The 18878-nt window shown below is 35.2% G+C and overlaps 1 protein-coding gene across 1 annotated transcript in view; it reads right to left on the bottom strand.

Annotated features, from left to right (window-relative positions):
• The window catches only part of DIAPH3 (diaphanous related formin 3), a 236270-nt gene that overhangs the window by 112913 nt on the left and 104479 nt on the right, over positions 1–18878 (bottom strand). The window contains exon 20 of the mRNA XM_084520348.1: positions 14021–14122. Within this exon, the coding sequence (XP_084376474.1) occupies positions 14021–14122 (102 nt within the window). The remainder of the gene's footprint in view (positions 1–14020; positions 14123–18878) is intronic.

Here is an 18878-nt window from a genome sequence, read left to right on the forward strand (position 1 = left end):
TAAAGGATTTGGGGTCCATAGGAGCTCCTTTGAACTCTACAGTCAGAAGCTAGAATAAGTGCATATTTGTTTCAAGCTCCAGAAATCTAAGATGCTGACTAGCATCAAGATTCTTTTAGCACAGCTGCCCTACACTTTACAGTCCTTTGGATGCATCAACTTAACGTAAATGACTAACTTCCCAAACAATACTTGAGGTTGTTGAGAGATCATGGATTGATCAAGGTCCTTACTCAGAAGAGTTTTTCTTAAGATATTCAAATCCCCACATGAAAATTATCTTCAAAAGGATTGTTGATATTTTTAGTAAGCCAAAATATTGTTCTAGCCTGTGTTACCAACCCAAACTCAAATTTTCTGAAAGCCCAACAAAGCTCCATTCTTATCTGGCACCAAGGTTTAGGTGCTTTAAGTCTTCTGTGCTGATAAAATGGGGAACAGCCTCTACAGTAAGACATCAACTATCAAAACTATTATTGTGGGAAGAGACTTTGAACAAAGACAGGAAGGATATGCTGGGAAGTAGTAAGGAATGCTTTAACGAATACAAGTGGCAAAGGCCACCTATGTGGCATGTTTCCAAACTGAGTGGAAATTGTGCAGTCTACTCCTAAGACTAAGAGAGTGAAAATACAAGTCATAAGGAAGTTTGTCTTTCCCTGAGTACCCTTAATCTTGAAGCAGTACCTTTCAAGACACAAGTGAAGAAATTCTGCTTTGGGTATATCTCTTCTTGATTCTCTTTCATGATCACTGAAGGCATGGAAATAAAAAGGAGAAAAACAGATAGTAGAATCCACACTAAATTTAGCTGCCCCATGCAAGTCTTCTTTCAGGTGTAAAGAAATTGCTATTAATCTTAGAATCTTTAAGGAAAAGCTACCTCAGATTTAATTTCAACTGTAATTTGCATTTCTTGGTCAAGTCAAAATGTCTAAGCTCAGAATCACTTGTTTGTTTTTTCTTTTTTTTCCTGGAGACCCAAGATTCTAGTCAAATATTAAGAAATCTTACATAAAAAATTGCTCTGTTTGATTTTAGGAAACTGCAAGCCAAAGTGTGAATACTGCCAAACTACTGCAATATACTCCACAAAGTTGTTGCTATATGGGTAAAAGAAAATCCAAACAGTCTACCAACAGGTGATAGTTTTGCAGTTACATTGAGTCATAATGAGACACATCTGACAAAGCTTCTTAAGTGAAAACAATATGGCACCAATTTTCATCAGTAATGCCGTGTGAACTGCACTGAGTTTTTACAGAGATTGCATCAAAGCAGATTCAAGACAAGCTCAAGACGTTTAGAGGAATCTGTAATGTGAATCACTGATTGGCTGGAGGCAAAAGATGAAAACTCTCAGACATGCAACCTCATTGCTAGGAAGTTGTAGTGAGACCTCCAGGGAGAAAACTAAAAAAGAGAGAGCCTACGTCCATGCCAGAAGAAAAAAACACCACTGCCTGCCATCTGAAGAAACAAGACAATTGTTTTTAATCCATTCCTTAGATTTTGTTTTTTGAACTAGAATCATGCAAAACTGTTTCATCACAACTGAACAAGGATAAGAGTGAGACCTACTGGTACCAAATCTTTTACAGATGTTGATTCAGAGTAATCGTCTTGCAGTGATGCATCTGAAGTAATATAATCTAATCCATAGAAATACTCACTCTTGTCAATCGCAAACTGACAAATTAGTTCAGATCATTTTCAGAAGATATTTCTGGAGCTTGGTTCTCCACCCTGTTCAGGTTTAAAGTTTGAAAGACATCAACATTGTAAGAGTTAAGGATGTTTCCCCTCTGAACAACTTAAGTAACTTGACTGTTATTTGGCATAAATATATTTTTATACACCTCACTACTTTAGGATCTTAAATAAACTGAAATGGTGCTATTTATGGCACTAGGTACGGCTGTGCCCAAGCATCAAGTATTAGGAACACCTCTTCAGGTATAGTAAGGTATTCCCCAGATACCAGTGAAAGACATTAACACATTCTGAGTTATCCTTAGTGTGAACATACAGGTGAAATCACCAGCTGAATATGGAATTGATCATTTTAAGTGTTTGCTGAATTATTTAAGACAAACTAGCCTTCATCAGGCCTCACTCTAATCTTCAATTTACTCTAGTGAAATCTTCTCTTTTGGTATGAACTCATTAAAAACACATCCATCAGCGAACAAGCTGTGAAGCCACATGAGGATAGCTTGCCAAATTCTATTCAGGTTAGCTGTCATGTTCCTCACAAGGTCCAGATATTAATTATTTCTGAAACAATATTTCATAATTCCCTCAATTTTATCTTTGAGTAAATAAAAGTGATCAAGATTGTTTCTTTTTCTCACTCCCAAACTATATGTGAACATATTTTCAAATATCTTAAGTTTTAAGATAAACTTTAGTAGGAGCTATCACACATGGTACTTGAGACACTATCCTAAAGCATGCAATTGCTAATATAGTTACCTACACCTAAGGTCAAAGGTCCACTAAAAGTATCCTAACAAGTATTAGCAATTTTTTTGCATCAAATTTGTTTATAAATAATGTCAAAATTATGATTTTTGAAATGGAATTACATTTATGGATTTAAAACCATAGTAATAAATCAAATTTCTCCAGGACTATTTTCTGTCACTAAGGATCACAGGCACTGAAGAGTTCACATGCCTGCTGCTAGATTCAGCTCCCTGCACACCGCAGAACCAGATGAGAACTACTACTGTGGACAGTTTGTGGTGCAACAAGTTGCTAATGTAAGTTGGCACAGATAATCCTTAAGCCTTAGCATTGTTCCGTGGGCAAGAGAGTGGGGAGAAGTTGATGTGCACCACTGGGGAGCTGACAGGGAGCTATCATTACAGAACATTTTTAGCTGGAGCAACAAGAAAGCTTAACTTACCATGACAACCTACAACTCTTTAGAGAGTCAATTATATTTTGAGTATTCTGGTAGTCATGTATATAAACTGAATCCCAAAACAACCTAGGGATGGTGAGAGCAACAATCTGGAGCCACATGACACGGGACCAAACATTGTCGTGTCCTTCTGCACTTCCAGAAGTGCTCTGAGATGCCAGGCCCGAGAGGTGTAGACACGCCTGCAAGACACTCAGGTTATCAATGGCTGGAACCAACATGCTTGTACCCAACTTCCCTTTGATGTACTGCTCTGTCCCCCCTGTGATGAAAGCAGAAAGATCTGCTTTGTAATCATTAAAACTTGTCTTAATAAACCAATCTGCCTCTCTCTTACCAATTTAAGTCTTCAATTATCTAACTGGATACTCAGATCATAAGATCTGGCTCATGCTCACTCCCAGACTGTGCCCAGGAATTGTTTGGGAACGTGTAATTCTGTACAGGCCAACAGGATGACTATTCTATGCCTACAGTTAACGTCTATTCTACCAAATTAGCACTACAGACAATCAAGGTTCAATGTTCAAAAGAATTCTCTGGTGTTGTTCAGTTGATTACTATAGTCAAAGCCTTAAAACGTCATCTAGTAATTTATCATCCCCACAACTGCTAAAAACAGCCTTCTGAAGCATCTTGTATCCCACTGTTTTCAGAACACTGAATAATATTCAAAACCAATATAAAAACTGATGAGAACTGAATGTGGGTTTGGTCACTATTATTCCCTGAATGATTTTAGTACAAAAAAAGGAAAGACCACCAAGGACATTAAGGACTGCATATTCAAAACAACACATAGATCAATAAAAGGAATAAAGGAGTTCATGACCTCATAAAAAACTGTAAAAGCTAGATGGATTCTCTGAATCATCACCATCAACAAGCTATTTTAATCAACCATTATTTTTCTTCCTCTCAAATAAAAACATATTACAGAGTAAGAAAAAAAAAAAAACACAACATCCATCCAACATTTGCCTCAAGTATTTTCAGCATAAATCTGCAATGCAGATAAATTCAGTAAATCTTTCTTACCAACTCTTTACATTAATCCACTATAAAACAAAAAAAGTTCCCCATTTAAGCTGAGTTTTCAGATGGCTTGCTTGGTAAAGGGAGAGATCAGATAATCATGCTATGAGCTAGGCCATAACTGAGATTTGTCATATATCCTAGGTGCAAAGTGTTGATTTTCATTAGAAAGGCGTTCCTAAAACAAGTATTTAAGTAGTATTATCCCACTAATTGCAATGCTTATATGCCAGAATCTATACAAAGCAGTACTGTGTTTGCACATTTTAGTCAATAAATATACAAAATAAGCAGGGAGACAACCTTTGGAGGTCACTCACTGCATTCAGCCTTCCTATGGGAGAATCAGCTTTGCCAACAGAATACGTATTAGCTTGTCTGCTCAAAGAGATGGCTGACTACAAAGACTCCATAATCTCTCTAGTTATATTGTCTTAAATATTACCACTATTAGAAAAATCCTCCTGTTTGTTGTCTAACCTGTGTAACTTTTGTCAAAAATGTAAACCTATTATATACTTCCATAACAACCATCAGTATTCAGGACATATAATTCCATTTCTTTTTCCATGTTTCCTACACATATTTCAAGAGAACACCCTGCCTTGGGTTTCAAGTTTAAAAACTTAAGCAATATTTCTTCATATTGCTCATTTCTACAACTATTGTCATTAGTCACCTCTGAAGTCCAAGTCCATGTTTGGATTCACACCTCTATAACTAATGTACAAAACACCCCCAAACTGGCTGTAATACTTTAACTGAGTATGCTTCAGCAGTGGTGAACAGAGGGAAATTCACAACTTTATAGGCCATACTCCTGCTTTTACAGTTCAGTTTTAGGTATGCCTACTGGTTGCAATGAGGACAGAACTGAATCATGTTCTGATCCATTACAATCCATTATTCTTTATTAGAACTGCACCCATAACTATACATTTTAACTTTACAACCACTGCAATCAAATTTTGAGTCACTGATGTTCCTAAAATATCTTTCATTGCCATTAAGCAACTTATACTTGTCAAAAACTCAATGGGAAGGCGGTTCCCAGCAAAAACATTAAGTTATTCAAGGGTCAGTCACAAAAAAGCAACATAACAAGAGGATAGTTATTGTAATCAAGATTATGATGCGCTGTGCCTAAATATGAAGCTCAAAGTTAACTTTGACCACTGGGAATGCAGCACTGCTGTGAAGCAAGAAGAAGAAAAAAACAACCACCACAACCCTTCCCTATCTAAAACAAGCAATTTGAGGGTGTGGAAGGCTGGCTTCCAACACAAAGACAGTTTACTGCATACTCACTCCATCCTCCAAAAGTCTACTGTTTGAAGTGTAAATTATGCCAATATATCCAAAATGCTTAAATTTATATTTATCCTTCCTTCATTCTTCCAAACATGATATTTACTCCATAATAATAATATTTTTTTTAAAAAAAAGAGTTGTCAGTGCACTTTTTCAAGTGCACATTCGTTACTGAACAAATTTGTAGAAGTGAGTAAAAAGAGTTCAACAACACCTTTTTTTCAGTGCCATTTCCTGTGTACAGGATAGACATTCACCTATTATGTACTCTGGCTACATAATAATGCCAATGTTAATTCCTCCTATTGCATAGTTCTTTAACAGAAATATTGAGGTTGGTACAAAAAGAAATGCGCACATGTAAGCAGCAGAAAACAGAAGCACAAAAATATCAATAGAACAACCTGCACTTGTTCTCAGTACACCATTCCCAGCCATAAAACTGAGGAATTATTTTTTTTTCATGTTACAACCAGAAGACCTACACTCCAATATGACCACAACATAGATGAGTTATCAGAAGACCCTGCATAGTAGCACCTAGGGAATAGCAACAGGGCTGCATAATATCACATAAATTACTCCTTTTCTTACTAGCTGCTGTGGTTTAACCTGGCAAGCAGCTAAGCACCACACGGCCTTTCACTCACACACATTCCTCCTCCCATGTGGGATGGGGGAGAGAATTTATGAAAAAAAAAAAAAAAAAAGAAAAAAAAAAGATAATATGCTTATTGGCTGAGATAAAGACAGTTTAATAGGACAGAAAAGGAATGGAAGATAATGATAAAAGAAAATACAAAGCAAGTGATGCACAATGGAAATGCCTACCCCCTAACAACCAATGCCCAGCCAGACCCTGAGCAGCAGACCCCACACACACCCTGGCCAGCCACCATTAATTGTTTAGCATGACATCACATGGTATGAAATACCCCTTTGGCCATTTGGGGTCAGCTGTCCTGGTTCTGACCCCTCCCAGCTTCTTGTGCATCCCCTGCTTACCCGCTGGCAGGGCAGCATGAGGAGCTGAAAAGTCCTTGGCTCAGTGTAAGCACTGCTCTGCAACAGCTACAACATCGGTTTGTTATCAGCAACATTCTCATCCTAAATCCAAAACACAGTACCATACCAGCTACTAGGAAGAAAATTAACTCCATCCCAGCTGAAACCAGGACACTAGCCTACCAACCAACTCTAAATATGTATTTTAAACACAGGGGAAGAACCCAGGACGTGGGAAGCAGCATGGCCTAAGATTTACCAAAGTAGAAGTTAGGAGACTCTGAGATAAAGACGGCTTCATAACAACTGACAACATATAGCAAAGCATATAAAAGAGCTATCCTAAAACTAGCTTGCTGTCACCTATCAAGAACAAGCTCAGAGACGTAACAAGGTGTCAAGGAAGTCCCTTGACCTCTGTGCTGCACATTAGCAATCCTGGCCAGACTGCTTGGACGCACACATAATAGACGAATAAGGGTATAAAAGTACAAGAGAATTCAATCTCTATGAGACTGAACAGGTGAAAAAGTCAGTTTACATCAATATTTTGTAAATAAAAGTCATTTTCTCTTTCTGTTAGATTCTGCACTGAGAGCTTTTTTTTCTAGGTTCATTTTTCCATGTAGGTCTGAAATGACCAAGTTTTAGGTTATTATAAACCTTTGTTTTGTATTTCTTCTTCAACTTAGGAAAAGTTCAGAAAGCTTACTTCAAACAAGCAAGCAATAAGATGCCCTTATCAGCTGCTTCAAGACCCTTGCAATTTTAATATCTCAAGGTGAAAAAAAAAAATGAAAAAACAACCTCAGACTCAGATCTAATTAATACAAATGAACAATAATAGAAGATAATCTTTAGTGCTTGAATATTTTAAATTCAAAAACCATTGAACAAATGTTGACTCACACATATCTATTATAGCTTTATTAAAAACAATTATAATGAACAATGGCTTATATTTCAACTCTCCAGCAGTCCCTCAAATAAGCACATATTTCTTTTCTCACACTATTTCTTAAAGGGCTCTAACCTTGCTTGCCTGAAATTAATACTGCTGCATTACTGGATCACTTTTTTAATTATGCTGTATTTGAGCCATTACTTCTTTTTGTTCTTATTTTCAAGAAGTCCTATGCAACTGTTAGAATTAGACCATGACTTCACATTAAATTACAAATATAATGTGTCATTAAAAAGGTTTATAAGGGTTCTTGATAAATAAACTCCTCTACAACTCATGTTTCCCAATAATACAGCTGAGCTAGCAACTTTTAGTTTTCACTTGCTTCAAAATACCTTTATTTTTCTTTTATTTAGTAATCCCCAAGTTCTTTTCTTATGAAGTTTAACTGCATCTCCATGGTCCAAATCCCATTATTTTACCTGTTCTTTATATGTAAGATTACCCATGGGGTGTTTCTCATTTTGAATTTTCCTTAAGAGAATATCTTAAGGGAATTATCAAATATTATTTTTTTCTGAAGCTGTTAGCATCTTGACTTGGTAGCAAGCTTGAAGCTTTAGAAGACCTAAGCAAGAGATAACAACACGAGACGGTCTTCAAGTCAACACTGGAGTCGTCTAGAACACTGTAACTGTCTGGAGCACACAGGAAAACCATACTGAAATGGAGCAATAGCAGCATGGAAGGCCCCTGCTGCTCCCACGAAGTGACACTATCCCCTTAGAGTTATACTGGGGGCTGGTGGGAGGGGAACACAACCACACAGGCAGTTAAAACAGCTGTGCTTACTGGTTTCTGTCTTAGCTATAACTGGACACATGTTGTATGGTCATCAATGTTCAGGACAGATATGGTGCCATGCTATCCAGACAAAACTACTGAAGTCAAAAGGTAGCTGAAACTCAACATGACCATAGAATAGCTACAACAGGGGGTAGATATAATTATGTGCAAGTATGAGAAACTCTTCAACTGCTGGCAGGAAACTGTCCAGTATTTCATGGTACTATGAGAAAAAACAGAGGGAAGCTGTCAGGGGGTTTGTAAAAGGATGCAACAACAAGGCTAATAAATACACTCCAAGCTAGTAGTCTTTGGCCTTTGGAAGAAGCACTTGAGGGTTTCGTATACTGACAAGACCCAGTCTTTCTACAATGCAGTTTTGAAAGAGAGCAACCTTTAGTAAGTACACAATCAAGAAAAGGAAGTTTTATTAGCTAGACAGTAAGGGTGAGAAGAAAACGGAAAATGCACACACACAAAAATAAGCAGAAAAAGACAAAAACCAGCAATGATCTCATCAACAACAATGGAATACAAGAAAAAGATAAACCATCAATGCTGTAATAGGGATAGAAGATAACTTTTACTTGGATATATTCATGCAGTAGCGTGAAAGTATAAATGACAGGTGAAAGGTATATTCTACATATCTTATCATCTATACGCATTATGTATGCATATCTATTATCAGTTATGTATATATGGACTACTAGATATTTATATCTATATACATATTCTAAAGAATATGGAACAGACCAACTTTTGAAGCAAGAAATTCAGAGAGAAGTAAGTTGCTGTATGCATAAATGAAAATAATACATGGACAAGTTTCCAGAAAGTTAAGATAAATAATTGGAAGCAAAGACAGACAAATCAAATGCCAAAATGTTTGCTTAAGAAGAAAAAGATGGTTAGAAGCTTTAAATCTGGCTGACATACAACTATAAGATCATAAAAAAAGGGAAGATGACAGGAAGCAAAAGAAAAGCAACTGCTATATGAAGCAATGGACATAAAACGTCAAATATTGGGTATTTCCCACAAAAATGCTGTAGAAAGTTAAAGTATGGGTCTTCTCCTACAGAAAGTTTCCCCTTCAATGCCATACACACAAAAGAATTACCTTACATTGCTCTAACAGTGCAAGAAATTGTTTAAAGATATGCTTTTGTCTTTTTTACAGTCCTTTTGAAGAAAATAAAATTAGTAGTAGTTCAGCACAAGTACAGTCAAGCAAATATTAGTTTTGTAGCTAACACACATTTTCCAAGGCATTTAGGAATGCCAAACAAAAAATACGACATCCAATGAAGTCTTTATTTGTAACAATGATTCCCAAAATCTAATAATTTATTTGATAAAATTCAATTCTTATTTAATAAAACTACTACTTAAACTAGGATGAATGACCATTTAGTACATATGCTTTTTTCTTTGAAAAATTATAAACTATTGCTTGACATCCATGGATGTATTTCTAATTTAACTTTTGCCATTCCAATTCTTATTTCATATAGCATCTAAACAACAAAAAATAATCAACCACAAACGCAAAAACTTATGTCAACAGTCAACTGCTAAGATGATCATGCAGCTGAAATCCCATTCTTCTCAGATAGGTCTCACATTTTAAGCGTGCTGTCATATGACTACTCATTTCTAAACACATACCCAGTTTTCTCCATTAACAAGTTTTACAGAATAAGTCACCCAATATTGGTCATAATTGATGTAACCTCCAAGAAAATAATACGACAAATTAATTCAAGAGAAAGTTCATCACACTGGGTAAACCAAGTAGAAAACATGAACTATAGTAAAATGAAGTGCAATTGAACATTTAGATTTTGGCACACACAAACATATTTCATGAAGCATTTGATCATCAAAATACAGCATTCAAAATCAACTTACAGTAACACTGTGAAGCTAAGTTAAAGCACTTAATAAAGTTAAGAGATTTCATAAACAATTTCATAACACAGTTTTCATAAAGTAGTTCTTGGATGTGTGCAAGTTAAAACAAAAAAACTCTATATTAATACGTGATAATATCTATGTTCTGAGACAGCAGTCTGGAGTACGTGAAAGAAAGAACACGCAGGAAAATAAAGTAGTTTATCTAAAGAAAACCTAAAGTCTGGAAGAGAAGATAAGAGTAATAAAGGATTTATTTTATACTTACTGCTGAATGAACAGAAAACATAAAAGTGCAATATGATTTAAAAAGACAAGGGTAATTGCAGAAACCAAACACACACACAAAAAACCTCACACCACAAAACTCTCATAGAGGGAACCTGAACTGCTTAGAGTCTTGCCCTCAATGTCTTTAAGCCAACAGCAAAAGTTAATTAACTCACATTGAAATAAAACACAATATGTTAACAGTCACAGCATGCCAGTATCTTCTGTGTCTAGCTGTTTCTTTCAGAGTAACAAATCTTGACTTTGAATTCAAGGCCAGGAGGATAAAAGAAGGTTTGCATTATAAAGATTTTATTATCACTCAAGTAGTAATTATCAGTTTATTCACTATTTTGGCTGTTTCTTGGGAGGCACATGGTTTAGTCTTTCCCCTGAGCACAACTTCAGAGTAAATTAACATGATCTCTGAATTCTCTGAAATACCATAACTATGAGATACTACTCAACTAAATGATAAACCTCAAAGTCTTGTATTGCGTGTTTGATTCTCTTCACTTGAAAAGAACAAAAATGAAGCAAAACATTTTATATGTATGTCAGCAGCGGTACATGGTCCTTAAATGAACAGGAGTTCTCAGCCTGCTTCCCAACAAAAAAAAAATTAAAAATAACTTATGCAATTTTTTTTTTTTTTTTTTCAAGACAGAAATGAACTCATGGCACCAGGGGCTGTCTCGCCAGCACCAAACGCTGGTTTGGAGGAGAACATTGCTGGAAAAACATTTGGTGATAAAAACTGGTTGTAGCTTGATCCCTGAAGTCAGCTCCACTAGACTCACCATAGCTGTGACGCTAGAAAAATGATACCTAATGATGTTTTTTTATGTTTTCCATAGAAAACGAAGGAAAGCACACACTTGCATTAATCAGTGAGAATCTAGTTGTTCCTTCAGAAAAGAAAACCCACAAACAAATATAGCAAAACTTGACCTAGACAGCTATATTCTAGCTCTTCCCATCAGATGGGGCTGAGACAGTTTAACTGAATTGGAAATTTGTAAATTTTTAAAGAGCAAAAGACAGACTTCTAGGTTGGCTGAGGCTCAAATACAGAGGAAAAAAAGTAAAGAAAAAAAATAGAAAAATAGCAAATCAAGCATTAAGCTATGTGGAATTAATTTTTAAATGTCTTTTTTTTTTAAATCAATATTTACTCTTGACAAAATGGCAAAAATATTTGCTATTTAAATTTGCATTTTACTAATTTGATTAAAATGCATAACCCAGCATGCAATTGTCCTATTTCCCCAATCAGTTACACATATATTACTGTTGGAATGATTTAGCTTGGTCCATACCTTAGCCAGCCATGGTTAAATTTACCGGTACAAATCCATCTCTACAGGCATTTTGCCGGAATTTGTCTGACTCAGAAAAAACTGCTGAAGTTTTTAGATGTGTGCTTATCTCTATCATCCTAGCAAACATGGTTCGAAACAAGGTTATCAGAGAGGAGCATCACGCTTAGTCTACTTTGTTCAGCACAGGACACTTTAATTTCTTTCAGAAAAACTGATATATAAACCTCTCTGCTACATAAACAATCTACCCTTTTGATTTTCTAGTATCTAATTTAATGGAAACCGTGAACTTTTAATATTATGGAAAAAAAGTACAGCTTTTAGCAAGTTCAATTCCAGAACAGACACCAATTTGATATATACATATATACATATATATATATATAAAAGTATATATATATATGTATATATGTATACATATATATGTATAAGAAAAAGTAATGTTTCATGCTTACATAAAACATGATGAAAAAAATCATAACAAATCAATGAAGTTTTACAGAAAGGGTGTCCACTTCTGACAAGCACAGAAGGACTTGCCTTCAGTGGCACCAAATAGCACAAGACAAAACCAGAAAATCAAGCTAGACAAAGTATTTTTAACATATTCCATTATTAACTTTTTTCTCTTTTCCTATGATGCTTATCATAGTGTCATCTAAATGTATATGTGAGCTAGATTCATGTTATGGCATAGGTAAAGATGAAATAATGTTGGTTTTTCCCCCTTTATCATAATACTCTTTCTAACATCGTTTTTCCCTTCAATTTGTCATTTACCATCTCCTCTCCAAACATCTCCGCTTTAAGCTGACATCAACCAGGGACTCTACCAATGGCATTTATTTATTGATCAATTAATTTATTCATTGATATTCATACAGAAATTTCATTTCTAGCTCGCCACCCATCTCTTCTAGTGATTGAGATATGGGCCTACGAGAAAATACATTCTTAGGAAGCATATATATCACAATATATTACTTAAATTTTGAACGTAAGAGACTCTAAACTAAACTTGGTACATCTGACTTCTAATTACATCTGCTTTATGATGGAATTTAATATTAAGACTATTATTCCAGATCAAGGAAGAAATTTGGGGAATCTATGATAGTTTTTTCACCCTTCAGGGGAGATGAAAATAAAGGGAAGGAGGAGATAACTTCAGTTGATTCAGAATCTCGAGTGTTGCTCTCATATCCTATACATGTACTCCAGATATTCTAATATGTAGGTACAAATATTTGATATCCACACAGACAACTACCAAAAATAACTACATATTGTTACAATGACATGATACTTTTTCCCTGAAGCCAAAGATACTAAAAGAATTCTAAAATAATTTCTTCCTTCCAGGGGAAATCATCCTGGATGAAGCTGTCAGTGATCACCTTAGCTTGAAAAAACTAGGAATGAACAACGAAAAGACCTATATGGATGTATGAATCCAGGAAAAGAAATAGCCTTATTCTGTGTTTGTCTGGATAAAACAATTAATAATTATGAATTATGAGCTATATACATGGTATTCCCTTATTATTTTTCAAATAGAGCATCAACCACCAACAGTCAACCAGGAGTGTTATATTTTCTCTCTCACTTTAGAAATTCAACCTGGGAGATATAATAAACATATCTTCCTACTGGGAATGTGAAAGGTGACTGTAAGTACTCTGGATAAAGCATACTATAAAACATAGGAGGAAGAAGGCAGAACAGGTTAACACAATGACAACTACAGTATTTCATTCCTATTTACATATAGAACAGAAAAAAAAATCAACGTGCATCAGGTATAAATGACAAGGTTTTTGGTGGTGGGGTGAAGCTGCAGGGGTGGCCTCTGTGAGCAGAGCCCAGCAGGAACGATCTGTTCCTGAAGGACTGCACCCCATGGTACAAACCCATGTTGGAGCAGTTCTTGAAGAGCTGCTGCCTGTGGGAAGCCCATGAAGGATCAGTTTGTGAAGAACAGCATCATGTGGGAGGGATCCCACGTGGAGCAAGGGCAGAGAGTAACCATAAAGGAGCAGTGGGGACAAAGACATTGAGTTTGTTTTGTCTGTTACGATAATTGCTGAGTGATCTCCCTGTCCTTACCTGAACCCTTGAGCCTTTTTTCATTGTATTTTCTTCTCCTTTCCCTTTGAGGAGGTTGAGCAAGAGTGGTGGAATTCAGATGCCCAGCAGGATAAAACCACCATATTATGGAAATTCAAAAAATGGCTCCATATCTTCCAGTGAACCTTGCCACAGAAAATACTACTTTTTTGTTTCTTTTATCTAAATTAGCTTTTTAAAGAAAGAGGATGTGGCAATCAGGCCTTCCAGATCCATGGGTATGTCCACCTACACATTTTTTTTTTCTTTTTTACTATACCACCTCTTCATGTTTACAAAAAATAAGCTCTTATTGCTTTAAAACTGTATTTCAGGCAAGAAAATTAAAAATAGTGTTAACAAAACAGAACTCACCACAATTCCAAACTGCTCTGGTTCAGACAAATTATTGTACTCGCTCTTGAACTTGGACAATGCATTCAATTGTTCTTGTTCCGGAAGATGTTTTATTAAATTCTATCAAAAGAAAAGGAAGGAGGCTTATAAATCTCAGATTCTGCATTGCTTTTATAATTGCAGGTAAATGGTATTAGTTACGCATCACTAACATGAACTCCAAAGACAACACTCCTGTGCCAAAGTTGATAGAAAGTAAATAGGTAACCCACAAATTCAGGTTACCAAGTGTAAAAAGCAAATTATTAAATGCCACTATCTTCTGCTGATTCTTTGAACATACATGTTTCTGTTGTCTTTTACTAAATACCATTTTGTAATGAGTATGTTTGATATGCCCTGTGTAAACAAAACGAAAGAAGTAAATAGGACAGGGAAGGCAGAATAAGAATTTCAGCTGTAACGTACCTAACTAAAGTATGGCAAGAATGATTAATGCTAGAAAAAAAAAAAAATATTTTGAGAATGGATAATTTACCTTCTAGTATTTCAGAACAAAAGCAGACTGTAAGGTGATGACAGGTAAAGCAATGCCTATATCTACAAAATCTTAAACCCACTGAACACTACTTAGCATGCACACTTTCCCGAAGTAGGACTTCAGAGATGGTACCCAGCTTCAGCTCAATTCATAAGTCCATATGGGAAGCTTAGGCACTTACATAAGTGAATGCCTTGTGAACACAAGAGTCTAAACATGACACCTTCATCTGATCATCTAAGAAGACTTCAGACTCCCTGGAGCTTCCAGAGCACTTCAGCACCTCCACTTACATATAGTCATTTGAATTTAGGCACCTGAATCCCACATAAATTACCAGCTAGGTAGAAGGTACTTCTCTGAGCTGAAGTAAAGATGCAATCCTTCTAACACTGATTCAGGTTGGGCAAACACAGCTGTACCACTACCAACTACCATATTTTCAAGAATGGATCAGAAGGACTAATTGTAACACTTTCCCATTACTCTGTGGAACAGCAGACACTTAAGTCAAAATCTGTTTTATTACTCTGCAAGCAAATAGTTTTATTGCTATGCAATCAACAAAATCATTTAGTCAAGTTGGTGAACAGGATCTCCCTCTGATAGCCTTAAAAAAATAAATGAAAATACTAGATTTGTAATTCCAGTATACATGTATCCAAAGTATTAATGGTTTTTAAAACCAGCTTGAACACTTTGATACTTCTTTTAGTTTTCCTATACTCAATCTCTTAGCTCTTGTACAATCACCATTTTATGGTAGTTTAGCATTTATCAAACCTTTTTTTTCTGGTAGATAAGAACTAGACAGTACTTCATCACTGTTCTGTTTTGGTGTAAAAACAGTCGCTATTTTAAGAACTGAAACACTACTTTGATTCTAAGGACTAAGATAAGTAATTTGTTTTAAAGCATTTTGTGTCATCCACTGTAAGGACAACATAGTTTATCAAGAAAGTAAAGTCAGCAAATAAAAAAAGAAAAGCTAGACTTATGTGCAAGGACCAAAATAACCAAAGAAAGAGTAAATGATAGTCAAAGAATGAACTGTTTCAACAAACACTCCACTCTCAGATAAGGATTTTGGTAGAAAAAAGGAAACCAGTAAAAATGCAGGAATGATGAGGCTTAAAATAATAATGCAAAGTTAAATTTTATGGATCCAGTTTTGAACGTGCCAGACTAACTTTCAGCATGAAGAATTTATGACGGTAGTCATATATATCCTTGCTGTTATTACAATTGGAAAACATTTTTGTAAAAAATAAAAAAGGCTACAAAAGGCTACATCTATTAATTATGAATTAAGATGTCCAGCACTAAATCTATAAAATTCAGCAGACATCAAAGGGCAGAGAGATTTCAAGTGTAAAAGGCACATTTTAAATTAGGTTTTGATAACCTACTTTTTTCTGTCTTGATATATACATAACAGTTATTGCCAATACTTTGAATATACTACAATTCCTTAATTTTTATTGAGATTAAAAGGTCATTGTTTGATAATAAAATAATTTTCGCATGTAGAAAGACCGATCACAAAACTTTTCAAAAAGAGGAACAGTCAAGTGTTGTATGAATGTTTTCAATATTGAACACCAAAAAAAAAAAAAAAATCGAAGCAGCAGCTGGTATCAAAGCGGCTTTATGGTGTTCAGATAAAGCTTTTGAACTACTAGAGATGAAATACATTTTGAATATCAAACAGAGAATAAGGAGAATAAGCAGGAGAAAGAATTTTGACTAAGTCACGGGAAACATTCTGATAATTAGTCAATGACTATTTGGATTACAGCATAAATTTCAGAGTTCTGATGTCTTTCAGAAGTATATTAATTTTTCAGAAGTATATTTCAGAAGTATATAAATTCTAACAAGAGAAGGGAGGGGAACAGGATGGAGAGAGACACAAATTATACATTTTACTTATGCATTCTGTATAACAAAAAGGTAGGATTAAGGACAACTCTCCAACTTCAGAAACTGTGACATTAAGATTTACTGGGCAATATTAACAGCTAGACAAAAAAAATGGTGAAGATGAGAAATTTCTGAAAAGGAGAACCAACAAAATATTTAAGGTATCATATAAATATGTAAAAACAGCCACATGCATACAAACCTATGTATGCTTTTGCTCTTCTCAGAATAACAAAATACACAGAACTACATTTTCATTGGATATCCAAACCCAACACTATTTTAGGTTTTTAAAAGCAGACATGCTTTAAAAGAGACAATACAGATGGATATTTTAATTTATTTAGTAACCTCAGCATATGTGAGGGGGAATACTAGATTTTTAAGGCAATGAGACACACGATTCAACCACTTTCAAAGGAGGATAGATGTCTAAGTGCTTTTCGAGGTTTGAACTTAGATGGTACCATTTTCAAAGTCCTTACTGAACTGTTTTACTCAGAAACGAGAAGCTTGGATAAAGCCATTTGACAGAAATGATTACACACAAACTTGCAAAGTAAATTTGGAGCTAATAAGTCTCACTGAATTTTCCATTTCATTTAGGCTTGATAATGTATAATCACCTTTTAAAAAAAAAAAAAAAAGTGACCTGAAATCATCCAGCAGCATGCCTTGTTACATATATATAACTTTCAAACAGGATACTGTGAGCATTATTACTTGTATTCTACTACACTGACTTTCAGTCAGTTGCAGCAGTTGGTAATATCATTGTCTTCTTGTAGGACATTATTCCTTACTTCACTTTTGGTCCTTCAGTGTCTCTTATCCTTTTTTTTAATAAAATTGTTCCCTCCCCTACAAAACCAAACACAAAAGGACTCAAACACTAACTTGTCCAAAAGACTGTAGACTCTCATTTCTGATCTCAAAAACACCTAAAGATACGAAAAAAAATGTTTCGTTTTCTTTGAATTACACACAAGGAAATAATACATCAAGTTGTCAGTTTTTCATAATATTGATATATAATATATATTACAGACAGGTTGCTTCACAGTATTATTAAGGATGTAATATCATTAAGAAGCTGAATTTTCACCACTAGAAAGAATGATAAGGTCAAACAGCATAATAGAGATTCAGAGAAAACATGGAAACTCTGAGACAGAGGTCAAGCTGAACATAACAGTGTAGCATATTCTACCTCTCAGATTGTCATGCAGTTCTACAGAATCTCAGCTATTACCCCACATATTTATTTTACATACATAAAGAGACAAATCATGCATCTTCTAAGCACAGAGAAAACCTTGAAAAAGAAAAGGGATGTAAGCACAAACTAGCATCAACAATGAGCTCTAAGGCATAAACTACTCTGTTCATCCTAATAACCTTAAAGCAATACATAGTTTCAGTGGCAATATTAACTGCATCTTGATGCTCCATTTTCCAACAAAATAGAAAGAATTACACAATGATATATACATGCAGTCACTGGAGATGATGGCTCATCTTTCTTCTTTCAAATATTTCCTAAGAAAAACATCCCATCCTGCAAATCATTCAGTAGAAAAATTCCCTTTAAAGGAAAGTGAAGTCTAAATAGCTCAACAGAGTCTAAAGATCTTTGAAATCCAAGTGATAAAAGATGACACCCAAACTGCATAGTGCACGAAAAGGTACATGTCGAACATACAGTCTCCTCAGTAGGATCTTATTTTGACATTTCAATATGGTGAACATTCAATTTGCAGGCAAAGCATGCAAAAATTAATTTTTTTGTTTTGTTTTGACCTTTGAATCCAAATTGCTACTTGTTGCAGTGTGAGTCATACATTTGAATCTCGTGAGTCTGAATGTTATAACTCATTTTATCTCTTTTTATTACCTATATTTCTTTCTTCACTAATCAACAGATCTGCAAAAAGCTTATGCTTCTAAAAATCTAACTTTATCTTTTTGGGATGTTTCAGCAGGGACTCGTGCCCATCTCTCCAACACACTTTCAGGTGTGTTGTACATGTCAATAATCTAAATACTCCTTAGGGAACACCTACACTACATTACTAGTACATTGTTCACAATTAAAACTTGGCATATAGGAGCCATAATTACAAAAAATTGAAGTTCATCACAATATATAGGAATCCTATCCAAAAGAACGGCAATCTTGGTCTACAGAAGGATCCCTGCAAATCTAATTAAGCGTCATCAAGATGACTGTGGGACATGGCATACAACTTGGGGACACAGCAGAGACATTCAGAGAACTGCATTTGTGCAAGTTTAACAGAACTGGATTCAGGGGAATTTAATGTAGTCTTCAGGTTCCCAATGAAAGATATATCAGGAAGATACCTGAAAGATATATAAAGAAGATATAATACGGCTCGTCTTGGAGGGGTG

The sequence above is a fragment of the Aythya ferina genome, assembly GCF_964211825.1.
Source record: "Aythya ferina genome assembly, chromosome: 1".
In the NCBI taxonomy this organism is placed as follows: Eukaryota; Metazoa; Chordata; class Aves; order Anseriformes; family Anatidae; genus Aythya; species Aythya ferina.